We start from the raw sequence: 20,374 nt of genomic DNA on the forward strand, positions 1-20,374 counted from the left end.
GAGGTGGGGGAGGAGGGAGGAAGGAAGGAAGGAAAGAAGGAAGGAGGTGCAGGCAGTAAAAAGGATATTGAGGAAGATAAAAGCCAAACGGAGGGAGTGATTACCAGAACAGCAGTGGAGATGAGAAAAAGGAGAGAGAGAGAAAGCTGTGTGTGTGTGTGGGGGGGGGGGGGGGGGGGGGGGAAGAGTCGGACCGGGACCACTTTTGTTTTCAGAACACAAAATACGGCGTCACCGATTTCCTGAAGTAAAACCTAATAAACACCAGCATTTTACCAGGAATCTACTTCTGAAGATTAAAACCTGGATGGTTTGTAAAACTAACTAAATCCTTCAAATGCAATGCATTGTGGTCCATGCTCGCCAATCCAGTGAGCATCAACGCACGCTGGTTTGTAGCAGAGACTTCTGGGGCGGCTGTGATGCAGCAGTAGGGCGGTCGACCATCGATCAGAAGTTCACAGGTTCGATTCCCAGCTTGCCCGTCGAAGTGCCCTTGGGCAAGACGCTGAACCCCACCTCCTCTCTGGTGGAAGGTTGGCGGCAGCGTTCGGCCATGACAGTGTGTGAATGGGTTTGTGACTGTAAAGGGTGTACATGTCTACACAAGTGTGAACATTTCTACACAAGTGTGTACATTTCTACACAAGTGTGTACATGTCTACACAAGTGTGTACATTTCTACAGAAGTGTGTATATGTCTACACAAGTGTGTACATTTCTACACAAGTGTGTACATGTCTACACAAGTGTGTACATGTCTACACAAGTGTGTACATTTCCCATTTACTTCTGGGAAAATTCTACTGCACTGGATTTTGGGATTGTAGATTCAGGACTGAAAACGCGATTAACGCCGTATCTAGTGGACTAAATTGCAAGTAGTGAAGAAATTCTGATAGTTAATCAAATAAAAATACTTTTTATGTAGTTTTACGTATTATTTTAGCAGTAAGTTTTTGTTAAATGTATGAATGCTGCACTGACTATAAGGCAGTTTTAATTTCATTGCACGTATGACAATAAAGATCCATCTATCTAAACCAAACGAGGCCTCTGATTGGTCAGTTGATAACTTGATTAACTTCCACTACAAAAAAAAGAAGATTATTAAGAACAAGTTTAAAAAAAATGTAATCAGAGCAGGAATGATTATTTTGAATTTTGGCTTCCTGGAACCAGCAGACACTTCCTGTTTAGAACATGAGGGGGGAGGAGTCACTCAGTCCAGTCCTCATATACAGTCAATGGTTTACATAACATGGATCCTGACGCCGCCTCATACCTGCTTGTGTTGCAGTGATCTACAGTTTGGTCCAGGTTCATGTTTTCAAACCCAAAACCACACAGGTGGGTCTCATAGTGTACCCCCCCCCCACCACCACCACCACCCCCACGGAGCACAACGACTTATCGGACGGCCTCCAGCGCTTCCTCCAGGACTCTGACAGCCGTTATCTTTAGCTGCCAATGTTCACGTGTCACCAGACTGGTGGGAGGCGTGCTCGCACCCCCCCCCCAGCACAAACTCATGTCAAACAAAGGAAGTTTTCAGCAATCGATGTGATATGGAACCTTTCCAGATTCTCAGTTTGCTGCCTCCTGAAGTCTTCAGACGGAGGTGTGAGGAAGGTGATAAGCCAGAGAGGATGAAGGTTATCTGAAGCTGCTTCGCACTCAGGCGGGGGCTCTGACCCCCCAGTTCGTCCGCAGACAGCGTTGGGGAACGGGATGCAGCAGTTTTTACACACCAGTGCAGATAAACACAAACAAAGGCTTTCTGCACGGACACGAGTTGTCCACCTGAGTATGAAGCTGGACTTTGTTTGGGGTCCACCGGGACAGACTTCCTCTCCGGCTTCATCCATATTGAATGGAGCCGCCATCTGTGCTTCAGCAGCAGCTGCTCATTCGCCTCTAGTGGCTCACTGTGGGGACGCCGCGGCGGGCAGAAGTGCAACCTGGGGTCACGAGGTCACGGCTGCGGCGAGCTCGCTCCAGGGCTGTGGAGACAAGCTGCCCTGCCAAAAACCCTTCTCCCAGATCCGGTCTGCCGGCTTCGACCATCTGCACGGACCTCGAAGGAGGAAGTGGCGCCGGAGGAGCAGCCGGTGGGAGGGGGGGGGGGGGGGGGGGGGGCAGGCGAATGCCTCTCACAACGCGCTTGGGCAGGAAGCAAACCAGCGTGGGCTTCGTTTGGAACCGGAAACTTCCTGCGGTAAGGTTAGAGAGCAGGAGCAGAGCAGCAGCGAGGAAGAGAAAGGGAAAGTAGAAAGTGTGGCGAAAGTGGAGGATAAGGAGAAAAAAAGACAAACGAAGGCGATGAAACAGCAAGAGGACCAAACAAAAGCATGAAAGAGGAAGGAAGGGAAACAGAAACCGAAGCAGAGCCTCAGAGTTCCCAGAGCTGGACACCAGGCTGCTGCCTTAGCTGCTGCTGCTGCAGCTCTAGCTGCTGCCGCCTTAGGTTCTGCAGCTCTAGCTGCTGCTCTAGCTGCTGCCGCTCTAGCTGCTGCTGCTCTAGCTGCTGCTCTAGCTGCTGCTCTAGCTGCTGCCGCTCTAGCTGCTGCCGCCTTAGCTGCTGCCGCCTTAGCCGCTGCAGCTCTAGCCGCTGCAGCTCTAGCCGCTGCAGCTCTGGCCGCTGCAGCTCTAGCTGCTGCCGCCTTAGCTGCTGCAGCTCTTGCTGCTGCAGCTTTAGCTGCTGCCGCCTTAGCCGCTGCAGCTCTAGCCGCTGCAGCTCTAGCCGCTGCCGCCTTAGCTGCTGCAGCTCTAGCTGCTGCTTTAGCTGCTGCTCTAGCTGCTGCCGCTCTAGCTGCTGCCGCTCTAGCTGCTGCCGCTCTAGCTGCTGCAGTTCTAGCTGCTGCAGTTCTAGCTGCTGCCGCTCTAGCTGCTGCCGCTCTAGCTGCTGCCGCTCTAGCTGCTGCCGCTCTAGCTGCTGCCGCTCTTTCTTTATTCCACCCCTGCATCCGCTCACACAGCTTCTGCTTCTCTGCCCACTTCTAGATTCACAGAGAAACTCTTTATTATCTGAATTTATCAATTTACTGTTGTTGCCATGAAAAACCAGAATCCAAATAAAGCATAATCTATAAATAAATAATCTATTAAAAAAATCAGCAGTTCAGTTTTCCGATCTTAAGGTATTAGGGCCACCATTAGAAAAAAAAAACATTCACGAGAATAAAACCGTAAAAATATGGAGAAAAGGTTGGAGCCTATCCTAGCCACGAGAAAACACATCGTCCTAAACGGGAGACAGACTTTATACTTCTCAATCTTTAACTTATGAAATTATCATTTTATCACAGACTCTCTTTCTTGTTTGTGTTGTTTTTTGTGTCTATTTTTATCATGATAATTTTACAAATCTATTTTTCTTATAATTTTATGACTTTTTTCGCAATTTTTCTAACCTTTTTTCTCAGAACGACTTTATTCTAGTAATTGTACGACTTTTTCTACGGGTGACGACTTGGTCCAATCCTCATATGCAGTCAATGGTGTAGCCCAACAATTCAAAGTAAAAGCTGGCAAACAGAATCAGGATCGGCTCAAAACCAATCAAAGGTGAAGCCACAGGACCCATTGAAATGGATGGACAGATTTGCTCTTGTTTACAGGTAAAATTGGATTTCACTTTAGGTTTCTTAGTTTTACAGGACAAAATCCAGAACTACTCTTGTCAAAGTAGACTCTCTTTCAATGAAAGGAAAGTTGCTGCTTCAAAATCTCTTCTAGATGCGATGTGTCCAGTGATAGGATAGGAAAAAACACAGGATGGAAGGAGAAACACGGCCATTCTGCTCTGGGTAACTAATGGGGATAGAGCAGAAATCTGCATGACTGGACTGTAGTTTATAGGTTTGTCCGTCCCGATCAAGGAAACCATTTCCTTGCGAGGCGGAAATCCGTGTCAATCTCAGGTTTACAGCGTTCATGAGAGTTGTCTTGGAGGACGGGTAAAAGCGTCGAGCGTCACGCTCAGCAAGATCCCAAACCCTTGAGGAAGCCGTGGGCTCCTGAGCCTCTCTGATGACACATCATTTTCACTCTGTGGTTTCTCGGGCCCCCGCTAATGCTCGCTAACGTGCACGCCGGGCTCAAGTTGCCAGGGCAACTCTAAAGCGCTGGAGATGAATGAAAGGAAGAAGAGGATGAGATCACTGGTGTCTTGTTTCTTTGTTGCAGGACAGAAGCCGTGGACGTCCTGTCCCAGTCAGACGAGGTAAAGAGGTCTGACCCGCTGCTAACTGAGGCTCGGTTCTGAACAAATCTCTGCTTCTTATAGGTCTCCCGGTTTGTTTCGTGGTTAGAAACCTCAGCGAGAAATACCAGCAGGTAGTCCCACATGACTTAGGATGACAAACCCAGACTGTGGGAGTAAAAACGATGAGATTGGACATTTTATTGGGTCGTTCTGTCTGCTTACAAACAACTCAACGCAAGTCAATAATTCAATCTACAACTTCAGTTTTATTATTTTCATGTTTATTGATGTATTTGTTATTATAGCTGTGTAAAAAAATCCATCTCCACTTACATTTTGAACGATCAAATCTATGAATTCTTTTCTTGTAAAGCTATTATTTGAAAAGCAATTACATGCATTTTTTATATAAAGTTCCAGTTTGTTGAGTCTGAATCACTAGTTATGCAAAATGTGTTTGTTTTCTATAAAACAGAATCAGGGATTTGGACTTGGTACTGACATCTGAATGACGTCTTTTCCAAGTACCAACCATTTGAACATTAATCCTGAAGGGGAAATGAATAATTGGGGTTTGGGTCCGGCCAAAATCTAGAGTCTTTCATGCGTCGGAATCGAGTTGCTAAAGAAAAAACCTGGAGCGAGATTTTACACCACTTCCACATTTGTCACCGAACCTCTTCCAACTGCGAGTCCATGCGTGCGTACCGGGCAGCGACAGTCCGCTGTGAACGCCGCAGGCTAAAAGCGCGTTCAGGAATGTCCCGTTTAGCGCGTTGGCACAGGCGCGTCACAGCCTGATGTGTACGTCACGTCACACTGAACTCCAAACTTTCAGGACAAACAGCTCCCGGTCTGATGCGACAGAGCTGTTTCCTGCATCCGGAAGGCATGTGGAGCAGAGCGGGAAGCCCCATCTTAGTGAGGCCTTTTCCAACACAAACAAATCTGTGACGGGTGTTTATTACCTGCTGTAGACAGAACAGAGTCCTGGATGAAACCCTAAACCCAGAATCAAGCAAAACTGAGAACAGATCCTGCTTGCTGCCTGAAACAATCGTCTTTTTTTAGTGAAAACCACTTTTTCCTTTGTCTTGATTTATCCAGCGTGGGTATAGCATTAAGCAATTGTTAAAGATGTACAGCCCCATTGACTTAAATCCTTCTGTGTAGTTTCTCTGTTAACACTACGATAAGACAATCATTAACTCGTCGACCTGCACTGTAAACAGAACCCGTCCATTCCTGTGTGGCAGCTGTTACTTCTAAGAACCGTCCTGTTATCAGTGAGGCTCAATCATTCACATTTAAATCTCTGAAGGGTCCAAATGTCATTGTTGGACTGCCAAAACCTCACACCTTTATACATATTTGCATCCTGTTTAAGTTACATTTTATTTAGTCACATGAACTAAATCCTGTTGCCGTGTTCCCTCGTTAGTCGTAGATGTTATGTTCTAAAAATAACCCGGGATGAGGAAGCAGGATTTCAGGCTGTAAACCCCCGTTACACACTTTCTACACAACTCTACAGACATGAACATTTTCACACTTCTGTCTCTTGTTTAAACTCTCAGGGTTTAAACCTTTAGAGAGAAAAAAAAGTCCAGTACTGTAGATCTGATCACAATTGAAAATTTATGTAGACGCTGAACCGCGCCTGTACAGGAGACGCGGCATAGAAGAGATTGATTGACAAGGTTAACAACCAATCAGGATCCAGAACCTGCTGTAAAACAAAAAACACATTTGAAAGTGCTCTAAAAGAATTGCGCAAGATCCCGACGGGTCAACCGCGATTTAGCGAAGGAGACGTTGGACTTCCCTATCCAATTAGTGAAAAAAAATAATGTTTTGAACAAAGTCTGAGGTGAAAAGGTCAAACATTGACTTGTAGTCATTTCCAGACATCGGAATTTTGTGTCAACTCATCCGACTGCGTCACCACTTTCTAAAAACTGGAACCAAATTGCAGATATGAGGAGTTTTGAGTCATAATAGGAAGTGAAACTCCCATCAGATGCCATTAGAAGCTTCTGACTTTAATATGTCTAATTGTCAATAAATACAAAAAGCTAATTTGTTTTTTGGTTTAGGAAAAAAAAAACCTTATAGAAGTGAATCAATTTAAATGTTTCAAAAAGTTACAATAAAATATCAGAAAACAGGGATATGTGATTTAATGAGACATTGACTTAAGAAATGCAACCATTAAGAAATCTCTGCATACGTGTTCTTGTTGGTTTCCTCATTTATTTTGGGTAACACGTGTTCTTAATTAGTTGAAATCCCACTCCGATCATCTAATGTCAAAGCGTTCCCAGCGGTCTTTTAGTCATGATTGTGTTGAACCTCTGAGTTGTGGGCGGGACTGTTGGCGTGGAGTAAGCCCGTCCCCACTTCCCATCATCCTATTTAAATTCTCTCCTGCTAGCTTACAGCCCGCCACACCTCCAACCTAATATTAGCGGTGCAACAAAAGTGGCGAGCGATATTGGCGCTATCCGGCCGTACGGTTTAGATCCAGATACCAGGAAAACAAAGACGTACAATACATAGATCTAGTCGTCTACAAGTGAATCCGTCAGAATGGAGCGGGGAGATCTAGTTTGTACGTCACAAATAGGGTTCTTTTCAAAGAGCATTTTTTTGTCTGCTCCTGGTTCACAGCAATATGACTAAAGAAATAATCAGAAACGCCATTTAAGTTTAATTTTCTTTATCTATATTCTCATCAGAAAAATGCAACAAGAACATTTTAAAACACCAAAAACGCCATTTTCTGTCTGTTGAACTGCTCAAACTAGCAACAGAACCATTTTTCCCCTCCGTTTGGACGACACAAGCATGAAAGTGTAGTTTTCTTTGATGCACAGTGCTAGCCTGGGCCTTGTGTCTAGAGTTCATGACCTCTGTTCCCGTGGGTTTGGCTCATATATCTGCAGATTTAAACGGATCAATAAACGGAGGATAAATGCTTCAAAAAGAAAAAACAGAAAGAAGAAATCTACAAGTGAACCCAAGGGGACCTGCAAAAGTCTGCTGACTAGAAATAGAAATGTTTCGTGTGCATGTAACCTGGCTTATGCTGCCCAAGTCAATCCACACCTGAAAGAAGTGCAGCTAGGAAAGCAGAACGTTTGCACAGAAAAACAGAGCTCAGTCCGCCGGCTCCTCGGTAAATGTTTGCCTTTTCCCTCAGTGGGCGGATGTTGGTCTTGCTGTCTCAATCGAGGAAAGCTTTTTCTTTCAGCACACTGAGGAGGAGGAGGAGGAGGAAGGAGGGGGGTGAGCCGCGACCTTCTGACACCCCGACGAAGGGACATGCGTGTATGAAAGAGACACATTTTCTCACTTAGCCGCCAGCACTGTTCCTCGCCGCTCGCTTTGTGCGCCTCTTTCAGCACATTGATTCCCTGTTAGGAGGAACAAAACCCCGCCTACATCCACACTTTTGCTTTTCCATCAAAAGAATCCCCTCCACCGTACATCCTCCGCTTCCTCCAGCGGCGTGCACGTGCTCGTCTCCGTCCGGCTGAACTGGACTCCATCCAGTCAAAACAAACATGAAACAGATCATCAATCACACGCGGCTTTTATGGCCAGGAAGCAACGCGACCTGTTTTCGGTAGCTGGCTGGTGAGCGCAGAAGCAAGCCGGCTCTTGTAGACGAGTTCCTGAATTCAGTTTCAACTGCCACTCTTCTTTTTGTTCTGGGGCCAACTTTTTTTTACCTCCCACCTCTCTTTTTATTTATTTTTTAATAAACACACTTCAAAGGCTTTTTTTTCTATTTCAAAAATGCCTCTGCTTGTCCAGAAACCTCTCAGAACCTTTTGTCCGTGAAGGTGAAGAGCAGGATCTGGTTTAAATACTGTTGGAGAACCGTTGTGTTCCTCACATCATAAAATAAAACTGCAAATGGAAAAGCTTCATTGATGAACGAACAGAGCAACAACCTCCATGTTTTAGCCAACATTCCTGCTTCAAACCCTTCATTAAACTTTCTTTTGGTTTGTCTTCCGTATTCAGAGCGACTACCGTTGGTATAAATAACAGAGGACACAACTCAAACACTTCGTCTGTGGTGAAATACTAAGTCTTGTGCGGCTGAGCGGGTGTTCCAATGGTCCAAGAGTCGGCAGGTTCGATCCCCGCTCCCCACAGTCAACCGCCGTTGTGTCCTTGGGCAAGACACTTCACCCCCCCCCTGCCTCTAGTGTGGCTCCACTGGTGTGTGAATGTGCATGAATGTCCCGGCGATGTTCAAAGGGGCCGTAGGCGCCAACTGGCAGCCACGCCTCTGTCAGTCTGCCCCAGGTGATGGTAACTGCTGATGCCCCAGGGGCAGCTGTGGCTCCATCAGTAGTTACCATCACCAAGTATGAATATGGACATATTGTTAGAACTTTGAACGTATAAACTGGAAGAGTTTAGATAAATCCAATCCATTATTATTATCGTTGTTACATAAATGTCTCTACAGAACTTCTAATACACTGAAGTATCAGAAACGGGTCCCTCACGGGTCGGTACAGAGACCCGGGGTTGTCTACCTTTCTACCGTCCGTGGTAGGCTGGACATAAGTTTAACAGATTCAATCATACGGTTTGCAATCCGCCTCGTTTTCAACTGGGATTCATCCGTTCATTTTCTGAACCTGCTGAATCCCTTTTGGGGACACGAGGCTGCTGGAGCCTATCCCAACTATGATGTGGAGGTCGAACCTGGACAGGATGCAGGTCAGTTGCAGGGCCACACATCCACACACTCGCATCCAACCTGGTTTACATATCAAATCACGTCTCTCTCAACAACCTCAACGCTTGTTCGAAGATGTTTTCATAAACCTGATGCTACAGATGCGTGTGGGAGGAGCTACTGTCCAAAGTATTTAGCCTCACTGTCTGTACATCTCATTTACATTACATGGAAGACACGGATGGTGCTGAGAGATCAGGTTCAGTTATTTTGCAGAGTTCTAAAAAAGAATCGGTAATCACGTCTCCATGTCTGGGTTCATGACATCATTCAGAGGTTCTCCCAGAACGGCGAGCTTCACCATCTGCTGCAGGAACCGCGTCTGAATGACGGCGCTTTCAGCGCTACTTCTGTGTGTCTGTGACCCACTTTGATCATTTGCCGTCCCACATTAGTCTTTGGAGGGAAAAATAAGAATAGAATTAGAGGATTCTTTTTATTATTGTCTCGATGCAAATAGGATAAATATCATAAAGTTCAAGAGGAGAATAATTAAATTCTCCTCCATGTTGATTTTGGACTCCACCCACTGATAGCTAAAGCTGAGTCCCTGATTGGTTGACGGAATGCGTCTTCTTCACCAAAGTTTAGATATTTGAGCTCTGGACGATGCCTGAAACGCGCTGCATCCACAACCAGCCGATACTCAGATCTCTGTACTTTGACTCAACATTGAAACTAGACGCTCCGACACGCAAATCTTAACTTCACATCCACACCTAAGAACCATTTAGAGTTTTCAACTAACCTATGAAGCTTTATTTTGAAAGGCAGAAGGAAACCGGAGTCCCCAGACAGAACTCCCACATGAAGGAGAAGAACACGCAAACTCCACACAGAAAGGCCCCAGCTGGGATTTGAACCCTGTCTTTCTGTGAGGCACTGTGCTAACCGCTACACCACAGTGCAGCCCCCCCATTGGGACCCTTATCCAATAAAAAAAGTACACCAGGAGGACTGATGAGTCACCACCAAGTTTAAAACAACAACACAGAAAACTAGGAGGTAAACAAGGAAACAACTTCATAACACAACAAGGAGTGGCAGCATTTATGGAGTGAAACCAAAAGACACAACAAAGTGACAACAACACAAGGCAAACCTTGCTTTGTGCTTTGCAACAACACTTTATAAGGCTTTTGTCTTTTCTGGCCCCTCCACATGGAACTCTACAAAAACACTGGAAATGACAAGAGCTCATTCCTCGGAATATTTTGAAATCCAGGCTGAGAACGGAGGAGAATTCCTTCTAACAGCAGCACCAAAGTTACACCTACGTAATTGAATGACTTAAATTAAGGTAAAATAAGTGTCTGATAACTACGTGTTATTTTTAAGCTGACTTAACAAAAAAATGATTTATGTTAACTGAAGCAAATTATTAAGTTAGATCAAAGTATAAAGTTTATCTTTCCAACATCCATATGTGGTCTTATCACCCTCTCACGGTGGAAAAAATATTATCTGAGCTTCTTCATCCACTAAATCATCTTCAAATGGACACGCCATGCTGCTTCACCTCTCTGAAAACAAACTAACCTTCAACTAAACCTGCTCCACACCAGGTTATGTTCAGAGCATGAGTTGCTATGGCAACTACGCATACCCTGAAACATACCTCCATTTCTGGAACCGAAAACTGAGGTTATCAACTTCCTTAGCCTCAAATTTACCGTGGGAGCTAGCAGAGCCTGCTTTCTGGAATACCCCCCAGGTTGGATTTCAGTGTGGTTGTAGATGGCTGAGCCACAACCTGTCAATCAGTTGGTCAATCGGTTGGCTGGACGGTCCTCATGCAGGACCCCCTATCATCCATCAGGACCCCCTATCATCCATCAGGACTCCCTATCATCCATCAGGACTCCCTATCATCCATCAGGACTCCCTATCATCCATCAGGACTCCCTATCATCCATGGATTCAAACAGCAAAACACCTTCAAAGTGTTTCAGACAAAAGCTTCCCTAAATACCGAGCAACACTGGCAGAGGTCTAACTCTGGAAAAATGCAATTCCAAGTATCCAAAGTGTCTGGTTTTTTTTAAAGATCCACTCTCTCCTGGTGGTCTGCTTTGCAAAAGCCACCACCAACTGTCATTTTTTTAAACAAATAAAATTCACTTCCTGTGTGACAGGAAGCTGCTTTAAAATGCAGAAAGATAAAAAAAAATGCAGAAAGATTAAAGAAGGAGGCACAAGGAATTTAACTGGAAACAAGAGGAAGAGCACTTTCAACACACCGTCTTTGCTTGAGGGGTTTGTGACACACACACACACACACACACACATTAGAAAGACCATGTGGAGTGTGTCGCCAACAGGAAGAAAAAGGGGGCTGCGTTCAGCTCAGTGTGTGAACAGTTTCCCTTTCAGAGGCGGAGAAACGCACACATACGCACAAACATGTACGCACAACAACAACATTTATTCAGGAAGCGCCGTCTGCCCACTCAGGAAATTCCTGAGGACAAGAGCTGCTTCCAGGGGCAGGAAATTTCCCCTCAGAAAGACTAAACACGCAGGCTTTTAAACACTTGTTCCTTCACAGTCATATGCCATAAAAGAGGGGAAGCTGGGTAAGGAGGGGGTCGTAGCCATGTACACTGGCGAACACACACACAAAAACAGGGAGAGAAAAAAACACACAATACACCTACACTACCTTCGGCAAGCTTTGCAGACACAATATTCACTCACACTCATCCACCCACTCATGCAAGCATGCTTCATGCAAACCCAGCTGTGAGTCCGTGCACGCCGACACACACACACGCACGCACAAACACACACACACGCACACAACAAGGAAACCAGCCAGTCTTGTTTCCATGGACATGGATTTTTTTAAATAATTCAGGAGGATTTTTCTACCGTGTCGACTATCACTTTTGCTACTGTTTTTCACACACCTTTGTTGTGCAATAAGACCATATCCTCGTTTCTCGACTCGTTTCTTCGCTCGGAAACGCTCCAAGTGTGGCGGCGCTTCTGCTGTCGTCTCTCTGATTGACCAAAACCAATGAACGCTGGCCGTCTGTGTTGTCTAGCAAACCCGCAATTTGCTGAAAGTCTGGCTGACAAAACTAAACGGGCATTTGACGGCGCCCCTGCAGAAGTTGTGTCGAGTCGCACACTTGGGGATCGGCGGGATAACCTTTGAAAAACAGTCTCAGCACAAAAACTGGCTCCTGAAATGGATTCATGGTTGACATGAGCTTCAACAAAACCAAAATCAGCCAATTATTTCCTCATTCAGGCGGTTATTTGAGTGAATGGTGGGGGGATTGTTGGACAAGATATCAGTGTGTCTCCGTTGTTCCCTTAAATTGATTTGTTTTATTCCATTGCAAAAATGTAAGAACATAAACGACTGAATAACTCTAAATTATCCCATATCATACCAGAGTCAGGGTGAATACTCGATTCTGATTGGCTGCTGGGTGTGGATTAAAAAGTGATATTGCACGCCTGAAAAAGTAGTTCCGGTGGTATATCTTAAATGTTCTGTATCACTGCGCTGGTTTCTTTAAAACAAACTTTAGCTTCATCATTTGGACAAAAACAAGCGGTAAGAGGAGAACTTTCTCTCTGAACTGATGCTTTATTCAACAAATCGTGATCATCAGCATAGATATCAATGTCTTTTGCCGCTGCAGTCCAGTTCGGTAGTAGTTCGGCAGGTCGCACAGATCTGCCGAACTACTACCGATCTACGTACCTGCTGAACTTATGCCGAACTACTCATCAGTTAGTCCGTTTTTTGTGAAATAGCTATTTAAACCCACAAAAAAGCAAGTATAAAGTACAAAACATTGATTGGATATTTGTTTCTTTTGTAAGAGACCATGGTATAAACGGGATAAGCTGTTCATTAATCAGAAATTATCGGAAATTAACAGACGTTTCGCGAAAGCAACCATCCTCTGCTTGGCGTTGAACGGTTCAGGCTTCCACGGACACCATGTCGGCCATTAATACTGATCAATACATACCTGACCGTTATTCCTGTTTCAGACATGACATGACATCACAGACATGTGCCTGTGTGTGGGTGTGTAGTTGTGTGGCCATGCGATGGCCAGGCGACCTGTCCAGGGTGTGCTGTGCCTTCGCTCAACTCGGTCGGGTTAGGATCTGACAACCCCGGGACCGCGAACGGGATAGAGCAACAAAATGGATGGAATGGATCTGCTAACGTCAAAGTAGATGCTTGTTTTAAATAAAACAGTAGGGAAGCTGAAAATGAAAAATCCTAAACCTTCTTAATGATATAAAGTTTAATACATTAATATGATATGAATAATGGGACCCACCCTCTTTTCTTCATAAAGCATCTCATCTGTGGCAGTTTGACCATTTATGTTTGAAAACTGAAGAGGCAAAAAAAAGGGTCAAAAGGTGTTTTTGAATGCCGCCTCGCTGGGTCGGGGTTGTTTTTCAGCCGGGTCTCGGTGACGGGTTAAACAGAATTCTTGAGCGTGAGGAGCAGGCTGCGGCTCACTCCCATCTAATCCACTTCCTCCCCAGGAAATGGAGAAGGCGGATTTCTGCCCACACTGCAATTTCCTCCCTCATTCTTTTTCTTTCTGTCTCCTTTCTCACTCCTCTCCTCCTCCTCCTCCTCTCCCCCCTCCACCCCCACACGCCGTGTCAGACGGCGAGCACAGGAGCAGGTGAGGAGAGCGCGGCGATGACACGGTCCTGACCTGCCTGTGAGCAAGGCAGAGGTGTGAGAGGAACTGCGCCTGACGCCTGATCCAAACACAGCGGGACTTCCGCATGTCGGCGGATGTGGACTGACCCGTCGGTTTACTCGGCAGGAAACTCGACACGGACCTGTTCGGGCTTCTTCCTTTTTCTGCAACAATGCAGAAGAGGAAGTGTGCAGAGGGAGTTTCCTGTTCGTCTCATCCAGCTTAAGCCGGTGCGGCTGCCTGAGCCGGAGCCGCGCCCAAAGCCCGGCACAAAAACAAAAAAACACAACTTCACGCTTGTGAGGAGGTAAAGATACATAAATCCAACACTTAGGATGCTGATAGGCGTGCAGATGGAGGAGCTCCAGGCCTCTCTTTGATTGGTTAGTCCATCTGCTGGCCTAACCCCGCCTCCCCAGCCTCAGCCCCGCCTCCTTGGATGCTTGAAGTGCAAACTTCATTCCTTTTCCCCAAATGATGAGGGATTTCAGCCACATTAGAATACCTTTTGCTCTTATTTGAACCAAGAATGAAAAGGTTTTGGAGCCTGAACACTGAATGAGCTTATTGAAGCCGGAGGTTCCCCGTTTGTTCTCTGAAAACATGATGCTGGAGTCGAGGTCAACAGCTGTGTGTGCTGAGAGACTTTCTTACTCTTACTTAATATGACTCAGCATTTCCACGCACAAAGCAGCGCTAACCTGACTACGGTTTTCTGACTTCCTTTTACAGCCTTTTTATTCTGGAGGCACGAGGCCCAAAACAGTTTAAAGTCCCACTCTGATCATCTTTAGAGTATTTTTTAGAAATACTTTTAATGATGATGATGATGCAGTTTTTAGAGAAAATCAAGAAACCTGTGTCGTTTTCTAGGACATAGTTTCTGCAGAGCGGCAGTAGTTCATTAGAAATTCACCTAATGAGTTGTGGGCGGGACTGTTGGCGCCGAGTGAGCCCGTCCCAACTTCCCATCATCCCTTTGTTTACATTCTCACACCCCCCAGCCTAACATTAGCGGTGCAGCAGAAATGGCAACGATATCAGAGTGATCCAGTTCTGATCCAGATTCCAGCTCAGACCAGGAAAACAAAGACGTTCATGAATCTGTTGGTCTGACGGTGGATCCATCAGAGTTGAAAGCTTGTGGCCCCGCCCAGCATATTTTCCAAGTCACAAATAAAATCCTTTTCGTCGGCTCCTGATTCACAGTGATTTGAATAAAGAAATCCTATGAAATGCAGTTTTAATCCTAATTTTCTTTGATAAATGTCCTCCATTATCAGAAAAAAACCGCAAAGACGTGTTAAAAACACCAAAAACACTATTTCTATTGAAATGTTCTTCAATTATTGAAATGAATCAGGAATATTTTAAAACTAAAGAGTGAAAAAAAATTCCAGAGATTAGAATTTTAATATAAATAGTGAGTCAACAAAAGCACGCTAAGATGGTCTGCTTGTTTTACCCTCCCTTAAGTGTACTACAAGTAAAGTAGTCTATACTTAAAGTGAGGTAGTCTACTTGAAGTTTACTTTTTATATACTATCTGTATTTTGTAAACTTAAAATGTTCCAATTTAGTCTGAAGAAGTATTAAGTCAGTATACTTCCTACACTACATATACATGGTCTAGTATACTTAACAGAATAAACTACAAGTGTTCTAGGTTTTGCTCCGAATTGGTCCATTTCATTCTGCTGGGTTCCATTCATGCACTCGCTCCGTCAGTTCTGCTCCACTGGAATCGACCGGGACGTCTGACCTGGGATTCGCTCCAGCGCCTCCCGGCTCAGAGGAGCAGCATGGAGGGCCCGGCGCTCATGCAGGGATAATGGCAGCTTTTTTTTTTGCCCTGACCTAACCGGACGTGATGGCTTTTGAGTATTGAGGCGTCGCATCTCAACATTATCACTTTGATCGCACGACACACGCAGTCCTGAGCCGTCAGAACCCTCGACCACAGCAACCAAATATTTTTCCCCCGAAACACCTGCACAGACAGGTTGATGTCCAGGTCCGACTTCCCGGATCCCAGCTGTTGCAGTAGAGACGGAGGGATAGATGTGTGGAGGAGTCGTGCTCATTTGTGTCATTGTGCGACTGTGTGGGACTCACGCAGGTGCGCCGGCAGCCTGGCAGGCTTGTCCTCCATTCGGCTGGCTGGCCTGGCGGCGGGGGCATGGATGGGGGAGGAAGTGGAGTTTGGCAGCGTGTTCGCGGAAGGACTGAAAGAGCTCCTCTCCTGCTATGAATAGACACAGAGATAGAAAGCGTTGGCTCACAAAGCTCCACCGTGCACCGGCCCTGAACCCAAACAGCCCCCACCCCCACCCACCCCCAACACCTATCACAGCAGGTACAAAGAGGAGTCCTGATGAGGGACAGCAGCATTCTGGGAAGGCAGCAGAAATTGAGTCCAAATTCCTTCAGTACTCGCTACTTTTTGGTACCTTTTCGTAGAGCTGTAAGAATCTACGATTCCAAAAAGTCCCAGAAGTCTCTCCGAAATACTAGTGTGCATCGATGCTCCCTAGATTGGCGACTATAGACCACAATGCATTGTGTTTGAACTATTTTTTACACTTAAAAAAAAAGAATTTTAAATACTTTTCATAAATCATCCAAGTTTTCCTCAGAACACAGAGAATTCCTAAAAGTTGGTATTCATAAGGCTTTTACTTCAGCAAATCGTGACGTCGTATTTGACGTAGTAGTGAGCTTGGTGACAGAATTGATCTCTGAAGTCTAGGGCTCTAGATAGTCGCGTTCTATACAGTTTTTTAGTCATTGGGGGGGAATCTGGACATAGCCAGAGACTTTCCTGGAGACTCGCTCTGAGATGTTTATTAAGCTGACAAAGTAGCGGTTTTTATCGAAGCAAAGCCGTCCATCAATTCAGAATTTTAACTGAGCTGACATCAACAATATATACAACATTATGCATATTATTAGCTGTTTGTAATTAGGCTGCAAAAAGCCTTTTTCCAAGTTCTTTGATGGATTCATACTGAATGGTAGGTAGCGTATACTTTTATAGAGATTACTACTTTTATAGAGCAACTACTAAAGACCCAAAGGGCTTTACAGTCACAGTCCCATTCACCCACACAAACACACACACACACACACACACATCTACACACTCCACAAAAGGCTAGAAAACATGAAACTCTTTACAAAGCATTTCTATTAATGGAAAATCTTGAGATGTTAAATTCTAGCTCTAATGTATCGAACGTAACGTTCTACAGTGAAATGGCCAGAGTGTAGCATCAGACTCCCAAACTAAAGCACAAAAAGGTTCAAGACGACAAACTTCAACCTGAACTTTGGCCGTTTGCGGTCCACTCACTCACTAAACCTAAATGATTTCACAATGTTTCCACTAGTGATGCTAGAATTCTCAGTTTAAAACCCAACTGTGTGTTACGCCATGGAACTGAAATGTAAAGAAAGTGAATCGATGCATCCCGACTGCTGACCAGTATGTTTACGTTGGAAGTGTCCAACATGTGACATGCTAAAGTTTAGCGATACAATTTATTGTTTTGACTTTACACCAGGCTTAGCAGAAGCCAGCTGAAAGGTTTTTTGTTACTTCCTCAAAACCAAATTTAAAATTATGAATTTTTAAGTTTTTGTTGTTGTTTTTTTGTAATAAACAAATCATAAATCGAACCAAAAACAAAACCGTGACCCAGAAATCAATGTTGGAACCGAATCGTGGAGAAATCGAATTGTTTTGCTAGTTTCCACTCACATGAGAAAAAATAAAGATCTTTCAAAAATAACATTTTAAAATAATGCAACTTTAATTTTTGATCCGTCTTTATGATCGTAGACCACTTAGTGCTCCCGTTTGTGGAAACTTTCATGCACATTTCTTTCTAGGACATGGTGGAGGCGACAGGTCGTACCAAACACTTATATAACATGCAAGAGTAGAGTAGGGATGGAGTACGGAGGGTCAAATGTTCCAAATCCTGCAGACTGCCCTCCGTAAGTGCTGTTTACAGGATAAATGCGTGCTCCTTGCGCCCCACCCATACCGGTGTCTGATTTCCTCCAACAGACCTAGCCATTGGGGCAGTTTGTTTAAGGACACCAATAGCATCACCTGTATGTTATAGGTATGCATATCCCCCATTATGGATACTTTATGATACAATTACTACGCTCACAACAATGGTACGTTCCATTCACAACAATTCTCAAGGTAACTTTAAGATACATCTGAAAGATGCTGCTGCTCCTCTACGACCGTGTACGGGCCTGGGCAACCCAAAAACCTAGAGTACCCGTACCAGGGTGCACGTTACTGTACCTTGTCAGAGAAAAATGCTTTAGGTGCAATTATAATTCCCCGCGAAGGGGGGTCTATGGGCAGGGATGTCCAGTTTAGTTTAGTCAGTTTGTTAGTTCAATTTAGTATTTTCCTATTGAATTCTATGTATTCATGATCCTTTTGATTTTATGTTTTACTTTTTCAATTACCGATACGAAGCCCATCGAGACGACTGTTGTTGTGAATTTGGGCTATATAAATAAAAGAAGAACTACGGACGCTGCTCCGATCCGCCTGTCAATCTCACGCTCTGGTCTTCCCTCACTCGTGAACAAGACCCAAAGATATTTAAACTCCTCCACCTGGGGCAGGGACACTCCACCCACCAAAAAAGGGCAAACTACCGTTCTCCGGTCAAGAACCATGGCCTCAGATTTAGCGGTGATGACCCTCATCCCTTCACACTCTGCCGCAAACTGCCCTAATGCACGCTGGAGGTCCTGGCTCAATGAGGCCAACAAGACAACATCATCTGCACAGACCAGAGAGGAAGTCCTGGGGTCCCCAAACCAGAACCCCTCCGGCCCCTGGCTGTTCCTAGAAAAGAAGAAAAGTCCATAAAGACTATGAACAGAACTGGCGATAAAGGGCAGCCCTGCTGGAGTCCAACGTGGACCGGGAACAGGTCCGACTCACTGCCGGCTATGTGAACCAAGCTCTTGCTCCAGATATACAGAGACCGGACAGCCCTCAGTCAGGCTTTCCGGACCCCAGTATGGGTTTAATCTACAAAATGTATATGGACTAGATGAGCCAAATCGCACAAACCCTCTAGCACCCTAAAGAGGATGTAGAGCAAATAACAACAATCAATTCTCACATTACCCTTACGAGTACTTCATGATACACTTGCCACATGCATAACAATTTACGTCCCATTTTCATGACGCCCCTTAAGGTGCCTCACAGGAGCTGTTAGACACACCTGCCCTCACGTTAAGATGCAGCCGCTCCTCTCTACAACCTTCTACGGGCCTGAACAACCCAAAAACCTGTAGCACCCATAGGGTCCACCCCCGTTCGGGTGCATGCGACCAAGGCATTAATTAGTCATAAACTGGGATAACTGACCTTAAACAAAGATTACTTTAATTTGTGTTAAGCAATCTCGCAACAAATTTTGAGACAGAAAATGACTAAAACTAAGCCAGCACTAGCTGGTTATAGTTGAAGTCCACGGATTATTAGAAGTAGCACCAACATTTCAAGAACAGTTATTTGAAAGTTCAGCTTAACAAAACAAATCTCTTTGGTACCGTTTGTACTTTTTGATAAGCTGTAAAACAGAAATACATCTTTTCCTTATTTTCTGTAAATTTAAAGTTTACCTTAAATTACTGTGGTTTGGCAGCTTGAGACAAAAGGCCCATTTTCAAAATATTCTTCGATGTTTAATGGCAAGAGCTCACCTACTTAATCCAAATTAAGTCTTTAAGATGACAGACGGTTGTCACAGGACAGCAGGTCGCACAGCGAATCCGCCCTCTAGTTTTTAGCCAAGATGTAAACTGCTGAGTTGAAGACAGAAAAACTGAAACCGCAGACACAGATGTGTTACCACAAGAAAGTTTCTATCAGATAATGACAGCAAGGGTCTGCAGCCAACTCTGGTGTTTAGCTTCACTATCGACAGGTCAGAGGTTTCCTTTGGAAAGAAAAGCAGCTTTTATTAAAAGTTTGCAATATAAATCAGAAGAAGTAGATTTCACGTCCTGTTTTTGCTTAAAGAAGTTTAGAGTTTGTGTTAAAGACATGAAATACTTACAACATATTAATGACATAATGATGCGAGAACTTAATGTGCATGTAAACTAGGATTAGCACTATTCCTAACCAAAAATTAACAGTGTGTTACGCCATTGAACCGACTCATGTCAAAAGTGAATCGTTGCGTCCATAATGCATAGCAGTATGTTTACATTGAGGCAAACACGTATTGCGCCAAATTTAAGAAGAGTTTATCATTTGTTTTATCAAATTACACCAGCCTCATTAGAAGCCAACTGAAAGGTTTTTCTTCATTGCTATTTGCATATTAGTAAAATAAAAGGATTTTTCTGAGTTTTTGTGGTTGTTTTTTTGTAATACACAAATCAGATATCGAACTGAAACAAAAACACGACTCAAAAATGAAGTTTGAACCAAATCGTGATGAAAGTGCATCATTGCATCCCAAGTGTAGACCTGATTTACAGATGGCTGCATTTAGGAAAAACCTGTTTTCAAGTCAAATCAAAAATGATTTTATATAAACATAGGGAGAAATCAGGAAATCCTTCCTATACATTCTGTCAGCGGAGGGGATGTCATTTTATTTGTTTATCCGGCAACTTTGTACTTTGTGGTTTTACTTTTTCTTCAGTCCA

The 20,374-nt window shown here is 44.5% G+C and overlaps 2 protein-coding genes and 1 long non-coding RNA gene across 5 annotated transcripts in view; 2 read left to right on the forward strand and 1 right to left on the reverse strand.

The window, feature by feature from the left end:
- Positions 1-20,374, reverse strand: part of etv6 (ETS variant transcription factor 6) — a 41,524-nt gene that overhangs the window by 12,997 nt on the left and 8,153 nt on the right. The window contains exon 2 of one of the 3 annotated variants that reach the window (XM_023952219.2): positions 15,779-15,908. The exons of 1 other annotated variant lie outside the window; for it this stretch is intronic. In XM_023952219.2, the coding sequence (XP_023807987.1) occupies positions 15,779-15,908 (130 nt within the window). The remainder of the gene's footprint in view (positions 1-15,778; positions 15,909-20,374) is intronic. One more of the 3 variants, XM_023952220.2, reaches the window with a different exon arrangement.
- On the forward strand, positions 2,124-4,620 carry LOC144989381 (uncharacterized). Its single transcript, XR_013653526.1, has 2 exons — positions 2,124-2,218; positions 4,189-4,620. It is a non-coding gene; the product is annotated as an uncharacterized LOC144989381 (long non-coding RNA).
- On the forward strand, positions 2,227-4,620 carry LOC111946913 (uncharacterized). The gene has a single exon (XM_078941756.1). It carries the CDS (start codon positions 2,352-2,354, stop codon positions 3,057-3,059), a length of 708 nt encoding a protein of 235 aa, XP_078797882.1. The 5' UTR covers positions 2,227-2,351; the 3' UTR covers positions 3,060-4,620.

This window comes from Oryzias latipes, chromosome 23, assembly GCF_053564925.1.
Source record: "Oryzias latipes strain Hd-rR chromosome 23, Olatipes_Hd-rR_3.1".
Taxonomy (NCBI): domain Eukaryota; kingdom Metazoa; phylum Chordata; class Actinopteri; order Beloniformes; family Adrianichthyidae; genus Oryzias; species Oryzias latipes.

Bases quoted from the DNA above. Each gene is read 5' to 3' on its own strand.
- LOC111946913 (XM_078941756.1), top strand. From the start codon at position 2,352: ATGAAAGAGGAAGGAAGGGAAACAGAAACCGAAGCAGAGCCTCAGAGT.